The sequence below is a fragment of the Dermacentor silvarum genome, chromosome 3 (genome assembly GCF_013339745.2).
Source record: "Dermacentor silvarum isolate Dsil-2018 chromosome 3, BIME_Dsil_1.4, whole genome shotgun sequence".
NCBI lineage: Eukaryota > Metazoa > Arthropoda > Arachnida > Ixodida > Ixodidae > Dermacentor > Dermacentor silvarum.
Window position 1 is genome coordinate 185,421,064 of NC_051156.1, and position 17,763 is coordinate 185,438,826.

The 17,763-nt window shown below is 47.6% G+C and overlaps 1 protein-coding gene across 2 annotated transcripts in view; it reads right to left on the bottom strand.

Moving 5' to 3' along the window:
• The window catches only part of LOC119446233 (multiple epidermal growth factor-like domains protein 6), a 54,803-nt gene that overhangs the window by 2,866 nt on the left and 34,174 nt on the right, over nucleotides 1–17,763 (bottom strand). For both annotated transcript variants that reach the window (XM_049664017.1, XM_037710607.2), the window contains 11 exons: nucleotides 14,819–14,998; nucleotides 13,590–13,718; nucleotides 12,293–12,421; nucleotides 11,203–11,328; nucleotides 9,940–10,068; nucleotides 9,170–9,295; nucleotides 8,312–8,440; nucleotides 5,436–5,564; nucleotides 2,782–2,907; nucleotides 1,460–1,600; nucleotides 1,339–1,388 (listed from right to left, as the gene is read on the bottom strand). In XM_049664017.1, the coding sequence (XP_049519974.1) occupies nucleotides 1,357–1,388; nucleotides 1,460–1,600; nucleotides 2,782–2,907; nucleotides 5,436–5,564; nucleotides 8,312–8,440; nucleotides 9,170–9,295; nucleotides 9,940–10,068; nucleotides 11,203–11,328; nucleotides 12,293–12,421; nucleotides 13,590–13,718; nucleotides 14,819–14,998 (1,376 nt within the window). In that variant the 3' untranslated portion in view covers nucleotides 1,339–1,356. The remainder of the gene's footprint in view (nucleotides 1–1,338; nucleotides 1,389–1,459; nucleotides 1,601–2,781; nucleotides 2,908–5,435; nucleotides 5,565–8,311; nucleotides 8,441–9,169; nucleotides 9,296–9,939; nucleotides 10,069–11,202; nucleotides 11,329–12,292; nucleotides 12,422–13,589; nucleotides 13,719–14,818; nucleotides 14,999–17,763) is intronic.

The window sequence follows — 17,763 nt, forward strand, 5'->3', positions numbered from 1 at the left end:
CAAAAAAGTTTGTATATGTATGCACACTAGATAAGTAGGCTACCTCAGTTGCAGTCTTTAGACCTGATGACTCCTCTCTCCCAAACCGTTGTGATTTCTCTCTCCCCATTCCTTGTGTTCTTTAGATGGCCATTGTACCCTTTCTGAAGGTATTTTCAACCTGTTTCCAGAATCTTCTCTTTGTTTATTTGCTTTTAATAGCATAAATATGACTGGAAATTCATGTCTGGAAAACATTTTCAGTGCCCATGTCACTATGCAAAGGGTTACAGCCAGTGTCTGTCTTCGCAATGTGTTGCCAAAAATCAACACTGAGGGAAAATATCCCAACTAGTTCAGTGCTAACTAAATTTGGGCTTCGTTCGGAGAGAAGTTGCAGCCGATGATAAATGAATTTTGTATATGTTTATAAAAATAACTTCCTTCAAAGTGCAGTGAATAATTTTAGGTAAAATTATGAAAATTCTGTCTGCCTTAATGAACCACTTACCATATTCAGCCCTATCTTCACTGACTGCCATTGCTACAGTAGCTGTATGAACAACGCGCCCATTTATATAGAATAATAAAGAAAATGTTATGCAAGCAATGTACTCTGACTGTGAGACTAAATTTGCCTAGTTCTGTCACAGCTTGAAAAGCTAATTTCATATGCTACTTAGATCAAAGTGTTGCTGATATGCTCGCTTATATCACGCTAGGATATTTCCAAATTGTTGTCTCTGCCGAACATTGGGAACACCCCACTGAAAACTCCAAGCAAAGATATAGGAACGACAGTGCTCCTATATCGAACTCCATCCGGCGGTTCATTCAGTATAGCGAATTCGCCCCTGTAAGGTTTGCTTTCCCCCAGCACTTCATTCGGAATACCTCGAATGATCGCGCCACTTGGCGGGGGCACAGCCTTGTTTCAGGGTGCTCGGCAGTCAGAAGACGATCTGTCGAGACATTTGCCTGGCGTTGCGACTAGCAACTGAGAAAGGTTCTAGACTGTTCTATATGCTTAGCAATTGTATCCGTGACGCCCTTATGCACGAAATACATGTTGCTTTCATTCGTATGCAGCACTGTTTGCGTTAAATTGTAACTTTTGCCAAATTAATTGTGACCACGGAGCTTTAGCCTTTGAGCTGCCGCGATAGATCATCGGCGAGCCGTGCGCCGGCATCGCATTTTGTACTGCGATGGGGGATCGCGCGTTCAATGCTATCACGTTTACTTTGGACAGTGTGAACACGTGGCGTACATTTGCAGCGTTTAGAACGTAGGCTGTGAGGGGTCCTGGAAGCGAATCTGCACGAACCTATGAATTGTCTTTACGCATTATATATTTACCTTTCCATCTGCTCACGCCTAGCTGAGCGCTGATCCTTCAGGCAAGCCATCTGAACAAAAAAAAGCAACGTTAGCGCTCGCGCATTACACAGGTTATGTAATTCAGTGCCATTATCCTCACCTTCTTTTTCATTGTCCGTGCACAGTGGGCCGGACAGTCCGAAAGGACAACTGCATTGACCATTCATGGGATTGCATTTCGAGCCTCGAGGACATTTGCACAGCAGACCGCAGCCTGGGCCGTAAAACTTGTCGGAGCAAACTGAAAAAACAAAGAAATGACGTACGGCAGATGTGGCATGGGAATGAACGCAAAAAAAAAAAAAAGACTTTTGCTGAACCTCTAGTTCTTGCTTTCCTGCACAACATGATACCGTAGCGGCGCGGCCTATCCTCAAGGCAAAAGCAAGATGCAGATGTTCTGGCGCATGGAAACGCATAGTATAACACTTTCCTGTTTTAGAAGGAACACGTGGGTTAGCAAGTAAGCTTGTAGCTGAAGTTATAAATGCGGACGCGTAAAAAACAAAAAATCTCTTCACGGCAGAGTCATGCTGGTAATCTCGAATTCTCGATCGCCTTTAGATATAGGTTACGCGCGCCTATCCAAAACTGCACCAAATTTTTTGTTGCGAGATCGAGCTATGCCGCCATTGTGAAGGAGTTATGTCATAGCTTGAGATTAACGTGGAAGCTTTACTAACGACCCTACACAAACTACCGTGCAAACTAAAGTCGCCTGGCGTTATTAACGCGATAGCGTTATAAGTGCCTCATGCCGTAGAAAATCCGGTGTCGGCGGCGTTGTCCGTCAGAGAAAAATCATCCCGAACCACGCATCCTGAACCACGCGGGCCCTCCGCGTGGCGCATAGGCGTTACTGATTTGAATTTCTCAAAGTAAAACGCATCAGAAAATTCGTGAAATACGACTGACACACAACCTACAGACATGATAGCGTCGGAGTGTAACTTGAATATTCGGGAAAGCATAACTATGTTACGCGGAAACTCAACCGCAAACGCCTTTTCCAGCTGCCGTTTTAGGTCTGCCTTAGTGGGAGCGGCGCACCCCGCTCGGTTCCTTGCAACACCATCCAGATGGCGCTCGCCTCCACGCATCCGCGACGGCGCCCGCCGTCCGGCGGAAAGAAAAAAAAACCAGAAAGCTCGCCTTCGTGCATAGCTTTTGCCGCTAGCGTTTCCAGGTAAACATTAGGTTACATAAGCTGCAGTAGTCGGGAAGAGAAGCAGTCAGGGATCTTCGAATGCTATCGCGTTGCACTCTTAAAGGCGAAGCTTAATCGCTCTCGCTAAGTTTTTTTATTTTTTTTTTTGCTGGTTCTGTAATGTACCAGCAACGATCGAGGTGCGTAGTGGTTGCGCTTTGTTGTACGCGTGCAGGCGTCTTGAATGAAGCATGCATAATACGGCCGGCGCTTGCCTTTCTCGCAGTGACTACCAACACGGCCAGGGGGACATCGGCATTTCCCCGTGACGCCGTCGCAGCCGTGGCCACCGCACGAGCACCGAAGCGCGCAGTGCTTGCCGTACCAGCCTTCGTCGCACGCTGAAATACACGGAGAATGAATTCATTTCGGCCAGGTCAAACCGTAGGCCCCCTCATAGGCACGGAAGAAATAAAAGCCAAAACGCACGCAGCAATGGGAGGACGAACTATACAGTGTGACTGTGACGCGTCCAGCCATGTATATATGATTCTTGTACGCGACTCCTGTACGGAGTCGTACTTTCTTTTGGTCCCGACCATCCCCGTTCTTTTGGTCTAAGTTTTCTTACCGTTCATAGATGACATGGTTTAGCTATTTCGTGTTCCCATTCCCTGTGCACGTCACGAGCATCGAGCATTCAATGTGCAACAGTTAATGCGTGCGCACGCATATTGTTCGGCAAAATGGCAAAGATCTCTCTGACAAAAATTTATAACTCGCGGCAGAAAAAATAAGACTGCTATTAGGTTTTCATGCAACAAAGAGTATGAATTCTAAATAAAAAGGAGCGTTACAGAACAATTATTTTGCACATTTCTTTCAACCTTCTAATACTATATTAATATACCAGTATTGTACTATATTATACTAGTATAGCATACTTCGCAGGTGCGAAGAGCGTTTTGTTCGTGCATCTAAAATTCCGTGTTCTCGACTCAATCCAACGCTCTCAAACAATTTGCGGGCGATAAATTACTCGAAGTGGAAAGAACGTGCACAATAATGTCGCAGTTTCGCCCGAAAGGCGAAGGATTGATTGCGATAGCAAATTAGTGGACAGCTATACGAAGTAAGGATAGTAGTTTTATCGGCCATATAAACTTGCAAACTTAGGCATACTAACTAAATGAACAAGCACGGTGTCACGCGCGCACAAGCAAACATGAACACATGTCACTCGATGACCGCGGAAATTCTCTGTCAAAACGCTGGAGTGAGGAAGCGCGGCTGCAGCAGCGAGTGAATTGACCTTCGTGCTGCGTCTCGCATCAACGCGAACAGCTCACGGCTGACTGTGTCCCCGACGCAGATGGCTTTCAAGGTACAGCGGCCCGCGCGGGCGTGCGCGACCGCCCGGGCCGCTGGAGGGGTTGGAAGGACGAGCTAACCCCCCCCCCCCTCCCTACCCTTTCCCAGGAGCGTTGCGCGCGACGGAAGACGACGCGCTTCTTTCCCGCTTTCCTCACTTGCTTGCGCGAGATTGAGCCGCGATCGCCGGCTCACCCTAGCACGCTTTCACTCGCACATGCAGCATGCGCCGCGCGGCGACAATTTATTGTCCTTCGACTTTATACGGAACCGCATGGCGACGGCAGAAATGCGCCTGGAGTGTCCATATAATTGCTATCGCAATAATAATTTAGGTCGGTACCAGGCGCTAAACGAACTGTGACGCGCTGTGCGAAAAACGCGACAATTTCATCTTTACCATACAAGGTCCTAAAATTAGTGTGCTAGAGTTTTTTGCTTCTCTTAATTTGGGCCACGAACAATCTATGTCCGCCACGCACCGCGCCGGACATAAATTAGGCTGATGATTGAATGGCCTCCTAATTTCCTCATAATTAGGCTGATGGAATTAGGTCTTCCCCGCGATCTTCAATTACCTCTGTCTTGAGCCAGCTGACTCCGTCCTATGCTTGCAAATTTCCTAACTATCAACTCTATCACACTTCACACAGCTTTATCACGCTCGTGGCCGTCACTCAACTGCGTTTCCCTTCCTTCGGCGCCCGTTCTGGTGCTCTAATAAACTACCAGTTATACACTCTACGCATTGGGTAGCCTAGCTCCCAACTTCACTTCTTCCCTATCAATCTCAAGCAGAATATCTTGGCGCTCTTTGGCCACACTGCATTGATCATCATCATCAACCGAAATATTTGCTACCCCTGCTAACAACGCTTATATTCGTATAACAAACTGAACAGAATTTCCAGTACTCACAGGATATATATCCTCCTCAGATCAAAGACAGCTGAGTGACGTAATCGCTTTTAAGAAATCCTACATGATACCTTGCCCTCGGAGAATACGGGCTGGAGTGGACCTTGCACCTTCCGTCACCTGAGCCTGGGGTCAAACATCCGAAGCCCCGTCGAACTGTCCAAAACATGCCGCTCCAGCTTCTATAGCTATAGGGGTTGGCTACAGTTATAGGGGTTGGCTCATGGACGATAAGTTTGCCGATATTACGATAAGACATCGTAATTATAACCAGAAAATATTCAGAACGAGAGGAACTTAGGGAACACATGCTAGATTTCAGCTCAGCCAAGTCCGGCGTAAGTCCTGCATCCATCTTTTTCTGATCCTGCGCCTTCTATATGTCTTATATGATCCTGTGTCTTATTATACAATGTCTCTGTCGTCCAATGAGCGCCGACTAGGCCGCCATATTTCTTCTTTAAACATAGCGATATAGTTTCCCGGACTGCACGCCTCCACTTGTCACTTCGCCTTCGACTAACAATCGTAATCCTAGCCAGACAATCTGCCGATTTTACTACGCTCCTGCCATTTGCTGCCATGTATACTTATGCTGTTAACCATAGTTAATAAGCAAATGAGAGCCGTATGCACTCACCTTGCTCGCAGGATTCTCCCATAAAGCCATCAGCGCAGCTGCAGAGTCCTGTTCTTGGATCACAGCGTTCGCCATTTTGGCAGTGACAGCTCATTGCACAGTACTCGCCGAATGTGCCCTTCGGGCATTCTGGAAAGGTGCGAACGAAATTACGAAGTTACATTTCCAGCCACTCTTCGCTTAGGAGAACGTAAATAAAGTTCACGGGTGTTCGTACAAGGTCGAGTGCACCACCTGAACAGGACGTTACACGTTCATCGGATAGAGCGGCAACGCGGAGGTTCCTATAGTGAAAGAGGTCCCTTTGTTCGAGAGACACGGTGGAGTGATTAGCGTCCCATCGTAAGTGCAATTTGTCGGCAATGGCGTGCAACCCTGCTTCTCTAGGAGGGGGTGGGGGAGTGGGGGGGGGGGGTAAGTGAAGGGAGTGATGAAGGTGTCCACGTCACAATAAAAAAAAATGTCGCAGTTTCGCCCGAAAGGCGACGCATCAATTGCGATAGCAAATTAGTAGAGATATATTCGGAGTAGGGATAGTAGTTTTATCGGCTGCATAAACTTGGACACATTCGCTTACAAACGGAATTAACAAGCGTGGTGTCAGCGCGCACAAGCAAACATGAATAGATCACACTGAATGACCGCAGACAACGACTATCAAAACGCTGGCAGCAAGCGCAGCCGCCGCAGCGGGCGAAGGTTCGTGCGGTCTATCGCTTCAACGGAAACTGAGCGGCGAATGCACAGCGCATACAAAGGTCAGAGCCGTGTGGAGATAAGAGATGGTGCGGGCGACCGCCACAGCCGCGGGCAAAGTACGAGCGCAGTTGTTGGCAGAGTAGAAGCTGCGCCCCCCTCCTCCCTCCCGCGCTGCTTTCCCGCTTTCTTGCTTTTTTTAGAAGAAGAAGTTTATTTATTCATTCACGAAAATAAAAGCACAGTTACAGGATACCCAGAAGGAGGTCCCAAAGCGCAAGGCTGTAAGGGGACCTCCTGTTCTAATTATTAAGAACAAAAATTAGGTTAGAGCAAATGCAGCAAAGTTGTAAAGTTGTCTACAAGTAATTACACACGACAGCAAAAGAATTGAAACACACAGAATTACGCTTTCAACAAATAAAAGGTATCAAAAAAATTCATTCGTGTGGGAGATTCGCGTGGGAAATTGTGTGGCAAGTTCCCCTAACGCCGCCCGGTTGCAAGATACGCCTGTGGTGCCGGAGCACAGCGTCGCCCCGCTTCCCTCCCTACCATACTCCACGGCCTTTCGCGCGACGGTCGCGTTAGCTTTCCGCCGTGCGTTCGCTCTCCGTGATTGCGCGCGTCCCCCCGCGCGCTTTCGCTCGCGCATACGGAGCGCGGCGACGGTTTTATCGGCCTTGGACTTCATACGGAACCTCACGGCGACGACGACGGCGACGACGACGGAAAAATCCGGTTGAAGTGTCCATATAATTGCTATCGCAATAATAATTTATCTGATATTCTGCGTAAGTCACGCCTTCAGCACCCCGAAAAGCTTCTTCTTCGTCTCCTGCAAAGTTCTCTCCTTGACGCGCACACAAGTTAGTAGGCAAAGCTAGCTTTCCGTACGCCACTAAGCGCGTGATAACACTGGTGCAGCCGGCGTCTAGAGCAGTGCGGAATCCGATTCGGCGGCGGCGAGTTTTGCTGAAAAGGCATTCTCCGCGCCGACCAGTTCCCGACCGATTTTCGCCGCCGCTACCGCCGGATTCACTCGCCGCGAGTCAAAATAGTGTTTTAGAATGGCGTTACCGTTTTATCATTACGGTTACCGATGGCGCACATACAAAGTATGCGGAAGGCGAGATCGCTAAAAGCAATTGTAGAACGATTTGGTTTAGCAGCGCACTCTAAAAGAAGGAAAAAAAAGAAGACATGTTCACACAAACATGAACCATAAGGACATGCACAGGCGTGTGTTTTTCTTTTTTCACATGCACCGCTAAACGAAATCAGTCACGAACTAGCCCATAAGTACCTCTTAAGTAGAACGACAACCGCCATGTCAAAATACTCTGTGTCAGCTCACGTTTTAGCATAACGTGACTGATCACCACTGCTACCCATGCCAGGTGTGCCACATGCGCACACTCAAACTAGTTCGCACGGTGCATGCGCATTTTTCACATTGGCAAGGAGGTTAAAGGAATTCTGTAGTAGAGCGGTAAGAGTACGCTAAAACGTTCGCAACGCGATGCGCAATACGCAACCGTTATGCACCGCCAGGAGTAGGCATATGCGCAGATGGAGCCTTGCCAGCGCGTATAATGGTAGCTAAGCGTGCTCCGCGGTATGCTAAAATGTTTTCTTTTAAATGTAGACAAAATAGAACACGAACATGAAAAATGGCCGGCTGGCCGTCGCGCGATAAAGAGCTGACGCATAATACACTGCCGAAACTAGGGCATCGTAATATGTACGGTGATGTTACCTTGATATCACCCTACCAGTGCTTTCTTACGCTGTAATCAAGGCGATTTTCCCGAGAAAACGAAATCGAGGCGAAAAATTATAAACAAGCATCATCGGAGGGGCATCTGCAATGTCGTATTGCAGGCTGATTCTTCAGTGAGGAATATACCCGCGTAATTCACACATATATTGGCAGCACTGAAGTTTCTCTTAAGAAAAAGGAAAATGCTTCTCGAGTGCTTCTTCGTTCAAAACTTTTGCAAAGGGTTTAACGCGCCAGTATATAGCATAAGACGTTCACAAAACGTAGATCGAGAAATTATCGATGGAAGTTGGTCTGCGTCCACCGGCTGATCATTCGATTCACCAAGACGCCAAGCGAAGTATGACAAGAGCGAATTGTTTGAAACAACAGGTGCTGCTGAAATGACGGAATGTACCTGTCGAGCATATTGGTCCCGTGAAGCCCGGTTTGCAGCTGCAGGCCCCGGTTACAGAGTCGCAAGACGTATCGTTTCGGCACTCGCACTTGAGGGAGCAGCCTGGGCCGTAGTTACCCGGAGAACACACTGCAGGAAAAGATGCCACATGTTCCACTCCAATGACCTACCTTCGGAGTTGGGAAATTACCGAAACCTTATGCGCGGGGAAGCTATAGACTTGTTTCAATCTGTGACAACATGCAATGATACGAAAATGTATAAAGGATCCTGCCGCGGCCTATGGTTGCTGATGCTTAGCATATGGCGGCTCTGGGGTGATACCGGCTGGGCGTGATGTTGAAATTGTGCGCAGTATTGTGTTATGATTTATAGTACCAATGCGCAACAAAATCAAATAGAGCAATTAGAAATATTCCTACATAATCGAATAGGCTATCAGAAGAAGCTATCATTGCTTCTAACAAGTGAATAGGCGCCACTGGAATGAGTGACCGGCACTGCTTATGCGCAGCAGCAGGCAAGGGACGTCGTAACATCTTGACCTACGCGAATTGACGAGGCCTATATGCCTTATAAGGAAAAGAAATTGACTGTAATGGTAGAGTGTACTTGAATAAGCGGAAGTGAGAAGGCGTCTCTCGAAATCTCATCCAGGACTCGAATCCGACATAGTCAGCACCTATTCCACGTGCTATACGTATAGTTGTGAAATACGTAGTAAAAACTTGCCGCGCGACGTGCGTGTGTGTGTGCGAGCGCATGTGTTCGAAATGTGAACACCTTACGAAACATGCAGAGGATGTGTGCTTGGCACCCGCTGTAGAGGCACGTACGCTGTGATTTCCTCACGCTCACCCTTGTCGCACCTTGTTCCTTGAAAGCCAGGCGAGCACAGACATGCGCCCGTCTTCGAATCACAGTGACCGTGAGAGCAGGAGCAGTTCAAGGAGCACCCGGGACCGTGCCTACCAGGTGGGCAGTCTGTAAAGTGCGTGGCACTATAATCAAACCATATTCCAATCTGCTTTCGCTCGCAAAAGAAGTTATTTGAACAGTATACAGAAAGTCTGCAGATGTTGTCTCTATGAAGTCTAAAGAATGCTTATGAAAAGCCTGCGGATATACGGCCTTACACTTTTTCTCGACCCACTGGCACAAAATTACTCTAAACAACTCATTTAAAATTATAGACCACAATAGATCTAATGAAATAGGTGTCTCTAATGCCTTTGTCTCTAGACATTCTGTATACATACTATAGACAAAACGACGAATTCTTACAAGACGACAAACAGCCTAATTGAAAGGTGTATAGATAACCTACAGAATGCCTAAACTCATTTTTATAATTGTTGAATTCATTTCACGCTGATAGGCGAGCTGCAGCTTGTTGTAAAATTTGGGATGTGCATTTACCAGCACATCCCAAATTTTAATAAGCATCCCTATGTAAGAGAAGTCTCGTAAGAAAAGACATATACGGTAACGAAAACGGTGTGGCCCTCGTTTCTTCTCCTGTGTCTTCTCCTATACGGGCGCTGGCAAATATGCAACCTATAGTGCTTCGTATTCAGCCGTCCGCAGACGGTTGAATACGAAGGTTGAAAAACACAATACCCACGCGCCTTTTTCGCAACGCTTTCCGGTGACGCCCGGGGGACAGCGACAACTTCCATCGGTGGAGTCGCAAACACCGCCATTCTGGCAGTTACAGGATCTGTTGCAGTATTTCCCGAAGTTACCGTCAGGACACGCTGCAAGAATGGCAAGAGGATACATCGATTGACCGCAAAGTACATTTAAAATATGTACATTATATTCATGGCAAGAAGAACAAAACAAAGCTGCGACGAATTATGCTGTTCGTTATTGCGACACAGAAGCCATTCAGGTCGTCATTAATAAAATGGTAATTTGTGCCATCGGCTTCATCTTCAACAAATGTTTAGAAAGAACCCAGTGAAACTGTAACAACGAAAGCTCGGGACACAGTGTGCCATCTATCGGCGCGCGCGCGCAATACCCTTCCTCTGGCGGTGCGTGCTAATGCTGAGCATTAATCGCTCGCTATGCGCGAGCATTCGCGGCGTAGCGCTAAAGCGTCGGGCTGCTGCGCATCACGAACCCGTGTGACTCCGCGGTTCGAATCCGCCCAGCGCCGGAGAAATTTTCAAGGATTTATTGAATTGAAGGTTTGAAAGAGGAGAGATACAAACCCATCCTATGCCGCAAAGTGAGCGAAGTTCCCCAGCAATGCCAATCGCATTAAAAAAACGAAACTACTGCGTATCTTTTTCTGACTTCCCTCACACGTCGCAGTGGCAGTGATGCAAGGAACAGAGCGCGTCAGTGTATCATGACGCCGCGTTGCATCCACCTCCCGTATTCCGAAGAGAAACTGGTTCGTTTAGAAACGTAGATTACGGTAAATTATTTAGGATGCCCAGATGCTTTCCAGTATTTTTTTTTTCTGGGGTTCGGAAGGCGTGTTCCTTTATTTGACGCGGACAAAAAGAGAGAGAAAGACTAGTTGAAAATGTTATGACTCCTTTAAACTGCCGTCGCACGTGAGCGCTACAAGTGTGCGCCCTTCCTTGGCTCTGTCCCTTCGTGGTTTTCCTCAGCTTTCAGGGTCGAAGTGTCCGTTTATACATAGGGCATCTGCGATTTCTCAGATAGTGGTTTTATCCCTAAGACATCTCAATTAATTAAACTAACGATGTGGTTTTGTGCGTTTCTGAACGCTCTTTCTGACTGCTGATAACTGTTGAAATCCCTGACACACAAACAACCTGGCAGTATATCGCACAAACAATCCGTGGCGCAATGATGGGGAGGGTGTGGACCAACATTACGTGCAAATAGAGTTCCGTCCGTCACACACTAACCTTGGTCGCAGATGCTCCCGGTGTAGCCGGGGAAGCAGTCACATTTTCCAGACGCGCGGTCGCAATGTCCGTGTTCACAGAGACATTTTCGTTTGCACCCTAATCCGTATGAGCCGATCGGACAAGCTGGAAAGACAGATAAAAAGTAGCAATTGGGGCCCGAAACTGGCTACGGTGAAAATGTCAACCAACCCTCGAATGTTATGCACACTACAGCACAATGGAGGCGAGTGCTTCTATCCGTGTTGTGTTTCATGTAATGCTATTGAAAGGCTGTTGCCAGTGCTTCTGCCAACTATAGCGTTGTCAACCAGTGTCGGTTGGCTGTGTGGTATGCTTTTCCGTTGCCGTTTAAGCCCTTCTGGCTGACGATGATGATGCAAACTTGTATGTGTGCCATTTGCGTCAGGCAGGCATTTGGAAACGCCGCAGCTATTGAAAAAAAAAAGAAGAAGAAGAAAATAACAGCACCCAATTGTGTGTTCACAACCGGCTCATACTGCATAGCACCCTGTCGCGGTTTTGTAACAGCACCTCGTCGCCCGCCAAGATTGCACTAGTCCTTAGAAATCCTTTCTTAGAAAACAGGCAGAGCAGTGCACCTTCTTGGAACACCTCTGATCGCCCTTGTGAAGGTCACACGTAGCGTTGAGACCAAGGCATACCGCGATTCTTACATTCTGACCCGGCAGGTCCCCCTACGGCTGAACACAGTGGACTGTGAAAGTTACTTGATTAGATCGCAGTGGTGAGGATTATTGAATCTTTTGAACTCTCAAAGAATCGTGTCGAATGTTCTTTCATTAGCACTTACATACTCTGCGCTTTACTTGCTCGTGGTTACACCATGATCGAAGCCTCTCCTCCGAGTATACGTTATATTGAAAGTGCTCCTTTTCGCACGCCCCAGGAACCGTGCTCAGCAGACGTGGTCTTGCAGACAGTGGTCCAGAAATACCGCTCTTCAGCGAGAGAGACATGGACCACCTCACTTTCTCGTTACAGACGTGAGGCGGCGGGAACCATAGTTGTTTTGTGCATCGTGGCTAGAAATGAGACGGGATTCATTCCGTCCAAAGTCCCGCGTTACCTTCATTGCACTGTTTTCCTTTGAAGCCGGGACGACACAGGCAGTCTCCACTCTCGTGGTGACAGCCGATACCGGCGGGACAACTGCAGCGCTGCGAACATCCGTGACCGTACCAGCCGTCCTTGCACTCTGCATGCGATAACAAAGGAATATTCATTACTTATTCTAAGATCCATGTGCCCTGTTTACTCTTAATAAACGCCGAGTTCACTTAAAAGAACGCACAAGATCAATGCTTAACATGGCAGGACTGATGATATAAATACCGGGACCACAAAATGATCATTGGTAACGTAATATCGACGCAAAGTTGTACTGCTTGTGACAATCGCTTTTATGATGCCGTTTCTTTAGTGCTTTGTTCCCTTATTTTTTTTTTTTTGCGTCGTCTCTAAACGTTCTACTTTAGTCGTTTATTACAATTCGTATACGTGAACCTCAGGTTTTTAGCGTACAGGGAAGTTTTAAAGAAAAGCCCGAGGACGTAAGTAAAAGGACACTAAAGAGAAACACTAAATTAGCTTATGCTGACAAAGGATTAATTCAATATTCTATGTCAATAAATTTCGCGGTAATAGGTTATTTATAAGATGTAAAAAATGAAGGTAAACGTTTCAGTTTTTATAATTTCGCGCAGGAACCCAAGCGCCGGAATCTCAATGTGACGTCACAATTTTCAAAGTTTTTTTTTTTTTTCATTTTTTGAGGTTGGGCCACGTTGGCTGGGTAAATGTTGCCGAAACTTTCCATGTTGAATCTCTGGCTCGTCCAGAACAAAATGTAGTCAGTTTCTTACCGATAAACAAGTAACTAGGCCCTAGCAGGCGCGGTCAAAATCTATGACGTCACGGCGAGCTAGTGCGGGAATTTCAAGGTGGCGTCGCCACCAGTCATTCTGATTCCGCGCCTTCTCTGGCTTACCAAGCTTCTTCTCGCGGTACGAATGGCGTTTTTTTTTTTGTAAAAAGGGTAATTTACTTGCCGGCGAAATCACTTGTCTCTTTATTGTCCCTTTAAACACGTGGATACGTCGTCGTACAAAATAGCTCTCTCATATAGCGTTCCAATTAGGCCATTCACTAAAAGCAATTGTGGTATATATGCAAGACGAATACCAAAGTGCCATCTATAGTATGTCTGAATTGTTGACTTCGACAACTAAACCTTAGCAGGGGTTTGGCGTTCATTCTGAATGTGACATTAACATCCGCTAACGTTTTAAATTGCCGACTGCGTACAACTTAGCGTGCAAACAAGATGATACAAATGATGCAGACGTTAGCAAACAGGAGCTCACTTTGCTCGCAGCTAGGCCCTTCTTTACCGGGATGACAGCGGCAGGCTCCGGTCACGTGGTCGCAGGGCTCCCATGGCCTGCAGTTGCACCTGTTGGCGCAGCCTTCCCCGAAGAAACCTCCCGGGCAGACTGCATTTGCAATGACGGGGAAAAAAAATCTGAATTTTGTGACCTGGTAGTCACTCTGTCTGGCGATCAATAGGCGATGCCGTGTGAAATAGGTACACCTGGGCAGTTGATTTCTCATGTATTTGGCTTGTGATATAATTAATACGGCATGGGGAAAGGGGTGTGCGTGGGCGGGAGGGGGGGGGGGGGGGGGGGGGTACAGGGCACTCACGCGCCATACGTTAAACGCAATCGATAATAATCCGAAAATGGCGAGTTCTTCTTAGGCGATTGATACTCTCAAACTATGCGTTGAAATTCGTGTTAGCAAGGAACATCATTGGGTGGTGAGAGGAATTTTGCAGCTGTTTCTGCATTTGGCGTAAGTAGGTTAGAAAAAGCATGCCCCGGAGAATTAATAATTTGTCAGTGATCCATGTATGCTTGGTCGTTTCCACAATTCATGCATTAATAAAGATTCTTGTACTAAAGGCGTATGGAAGAAGCTTGGGCTGCAATAAAGGCTATGATAATAACAGTGCATGAAGGGAAACAAAGGTACATATGGATGTACCTATCAAAAAAAGAACAAAGAAAGAAAAGAAAAAACAAACGCAGGTACAGACTCTGCAGCATAAGCACATAAGGGAGGGAGTCGAAGATCGATGTTTCTACGGACATCCAGTTGTATCCAACTCCCCCCACAACAAGCTCATCTTGCAGAGTCATTAGAGACGCCCAGATGTTTATTTCGCTCCCTCTATCTTACACAGCGTTTCATGCCATCGGATTTTGCCATCTGAGCACGAGGGAACATGAAATGACGTTTGTTGCTCATTCTTCCAGATGAATTAGCGACAAATGCGTCACTAATACGTGGGGTACAGCTTTAACATTAGTGTTACGATCAATTCCTTTAAAAAAAAAAAGGGTGTTAGCTGGCCTTTTTCCGCTTAATGCTCATTTCACTTAAAAAGGCTCCTATCGTGTTGACCTTGAGCGAGACAGTTGCGGTGTCCGCACCAGCGCCTTCCTTCCACCCTTAGCAGCCGCGTGCACAAAAGCCACTTTCGCGTTGCTCTTGAGCACTGTAACCATGTGGCACACCTCGCACTGCGTACCCGATTCGCAGTGACGACCTTGGAAACCCGGCCTGCAGTGACATGTGCCGTCGACTTGAGAACAGGTGGCTCCGTGCTGGCAACGACAGTGGGGCTTGGCAGCGATGGGGACTGCAATCAATGCTTCCAACTTGGTCTCAGTCGGAGGACGTGTTTCCGCAAACAGCTCCTGTAAGGACGCTGTAAGCAACCAAGGAGTGACTTTGAGGTGATTGAAACGAGTCGGTTCAAGTTTATGTTCTCCGCCGTGGGTTCACTCCCCGTGAAAGCGCGCGTCCCTCGCGCCCTTTCACTCGCACATATACAGCGTTCGGCGGGGCGCGGCGACGATTTCATCTCCATTGACGTCATACGGAACCTCACGGCGATGGCGACGGCGACGCCGACGGCAGAACTCTGCTTTGGAGTGTCCATATAATTGCTATCGCAATAAAACACCGCCCAAGCACTCCGTACAGATGGTTAACCAGCGAAGCTGAAACGTGCGGCCCCGGTGTTTAGCAGTGGGTTAATCCCGACGCTGTATTGAAGCGTTTCTCAATTGTTGGTTACATTTTTGTGTTTATAGTGGAACGCAAGCGCCAATGGCCGGCGGATGCAGGTAACCGCGACGCCGAGCTAACTCGAGATTTCGAACTTATGCGACAACGGCTAGCCGAGGAGGAGGCGTTGCGGGCAGCGCAGCGTGAACGTGTCAATGGCAGGAACGCGTCCGCTAACGACGTCACTAACGGCGCTGCCAATGGCGCGCGCGCTTGGGTGCGACGTAGAGAACGACGTAACTGACGGCGCAGCCAATGGAGACGTTTAGCGAAACATAAGACGAACGGTTTTTCATTTCGCCTAGCCGTATACTGCTTTCGCTGTAAAAGAATCACTAGCCCTGTCGAGAAAATGGCTGTAAGCGAAGTTTGTGGTGTGTGTACCTGACCTACTACTTTTCCTTCCCTTTCGTGCAACTTTTCCTTCCTTTTAGTACAATTTTATGCTTGTTGCTGTTGTCGCTTGCGTTCGATGTCTCGAGTTTGCTCGGCGGCGTGGTTAGCGGCATTCGCCCGCCACTGTCGCTTGCGATTCTTCGAAATTAAATTGCTTCAACATTAAATCTGTTCGCCACGTAAGACAATGAATGGCTCATACCCCTTTAAGCAATGGCTCATACCTCCGTAAACGCGGCCTCCCTATTACGACGACAGAAGTGAAATTCTACGCTGGAATGATGAGCGGCAACCGAGCCAGCTGTGGAAGAAGATGACGACGACGACGAACGCGGGAGCAGTGGCACGAGCGCGTGCCGAGCACGAGCACGAGCGCAACCCGAGGGGTGCCAGCCAGCCAGCTGCGTAAGAAGACGACGAGGCTCGAGTGAATGCTGATGATGGAAATTTTCCGCGTACACCGGCCCCCACACAAGTGACCCAATAAAGCTTTGCTTTAAAAATTTAAAATAAAATAAGGCCAGAAAACCAAGCGTCGTTGGAACGGTCACAGAATCGGAACGTCTTCGTCCTTCTATGGTCATCCTGTCCACAAAAAATTTCGTGGCATCACGACTCGCAACATTCATATGGGCATGGATTACCAGCGAAGTTGTTTAGGTTGCATACATGGGCTGCATACATGGGCTGCATACAAAGGCTGCATGCATTATGAAATCATACATTTTTTGTTTCATACAGCACCGCACTATACGCCGAGCACGGACGCTATCGACAAACAGGCGAAATGCGAACAATAAACAATTCGACAGAGGCACTTCGGAGTGCTTACGTGTAGGAAAGCGAAATCATTATTGACCCTTTTCGCGGAGCAGTTTGCTCTAGAAGAACGAGATGGCGCTTTCGGCGGCGCGCCATACGTTGCCTCAGCGAATGCGCACGGATACGAAACCATTAGTGCTTCTGCCCTGCTACTGTGCGATCAGCTGTCGGAAATGCAAACTGGGTGTTCTCTAATTCACTCTGCCCAATTCATGCTGCAAAATATGTAATGATAAAGGGAAGACGCGTGCGGTAGTTCGGTGCAAAAATAGTGATTCACATATAAAGGAATGGAATCAACCTGTGTTGCCGCTGCTACATAAGGACTGCCTTTGTTGCCGCCCTTCGCGATGCACGGCTTTTTTCCAGGATCAAAAAAGATAATTAACCCGCCAGAGCTGTATAGCTAACCTCCAAAGAAAGGACTTCAACTCCGGAACGTCAGCACTTTAGTAACGAGCGGTACTAGTACCGCTCGTTACTAAAGGAAGTAGCGCCACTTACTGGCAAAGTAAGCTTTTCGCACGTTATCTACACACATCCACGCCTACTCGCACGCAAACTTACGGCCACCCTATCGATAACGTAATAAATAATAAATGAATGGGCAAACACTTGAATCAATGTGCCGAAGTCCAACGGGCCCGCGAAGCGGCCGATAGACTAGGCCTTTCGGTCCCAACGTGGGAGTGGCCCGCTTCGGGCTAGGAAACTAGCGTGACCCAATGGACCAAAATAATGTTTTTCCATCCATCCATCCATTGTGCCGAAGCATGAGTGACGGCGACAACACCGACAAGACACGAATGTTTGAAGCTGAACGTTTCGTGACAGTCCACAGGGTAAGCGAGGGACTAGCGATAATACGTCTTTGATACAAGCTACCGCAAAGTACAGAACATTTACATTCCAAGCTTTGTGCGCAGCAAGAACACATCTATTGCAGCAGAGCACACCCGCGAGCGACTAGGCTGAAAAAAGATATGGCCGCACGGAGGAACCGAGGAACTTTACTGAGTCAGAAACATGACAAGCCGCTGCTTCAAAATGTTTGTCAAATAAAGAACGAAGAGCACATTGATGCCGATTTAATTGATATGCGCAAAGGTTGGACAGCTTGGAATACATTTGTAGCCCCGCTTTTAGTACAAGCACCGTATACGCTGCTCGCGCCGTTTGGACAAG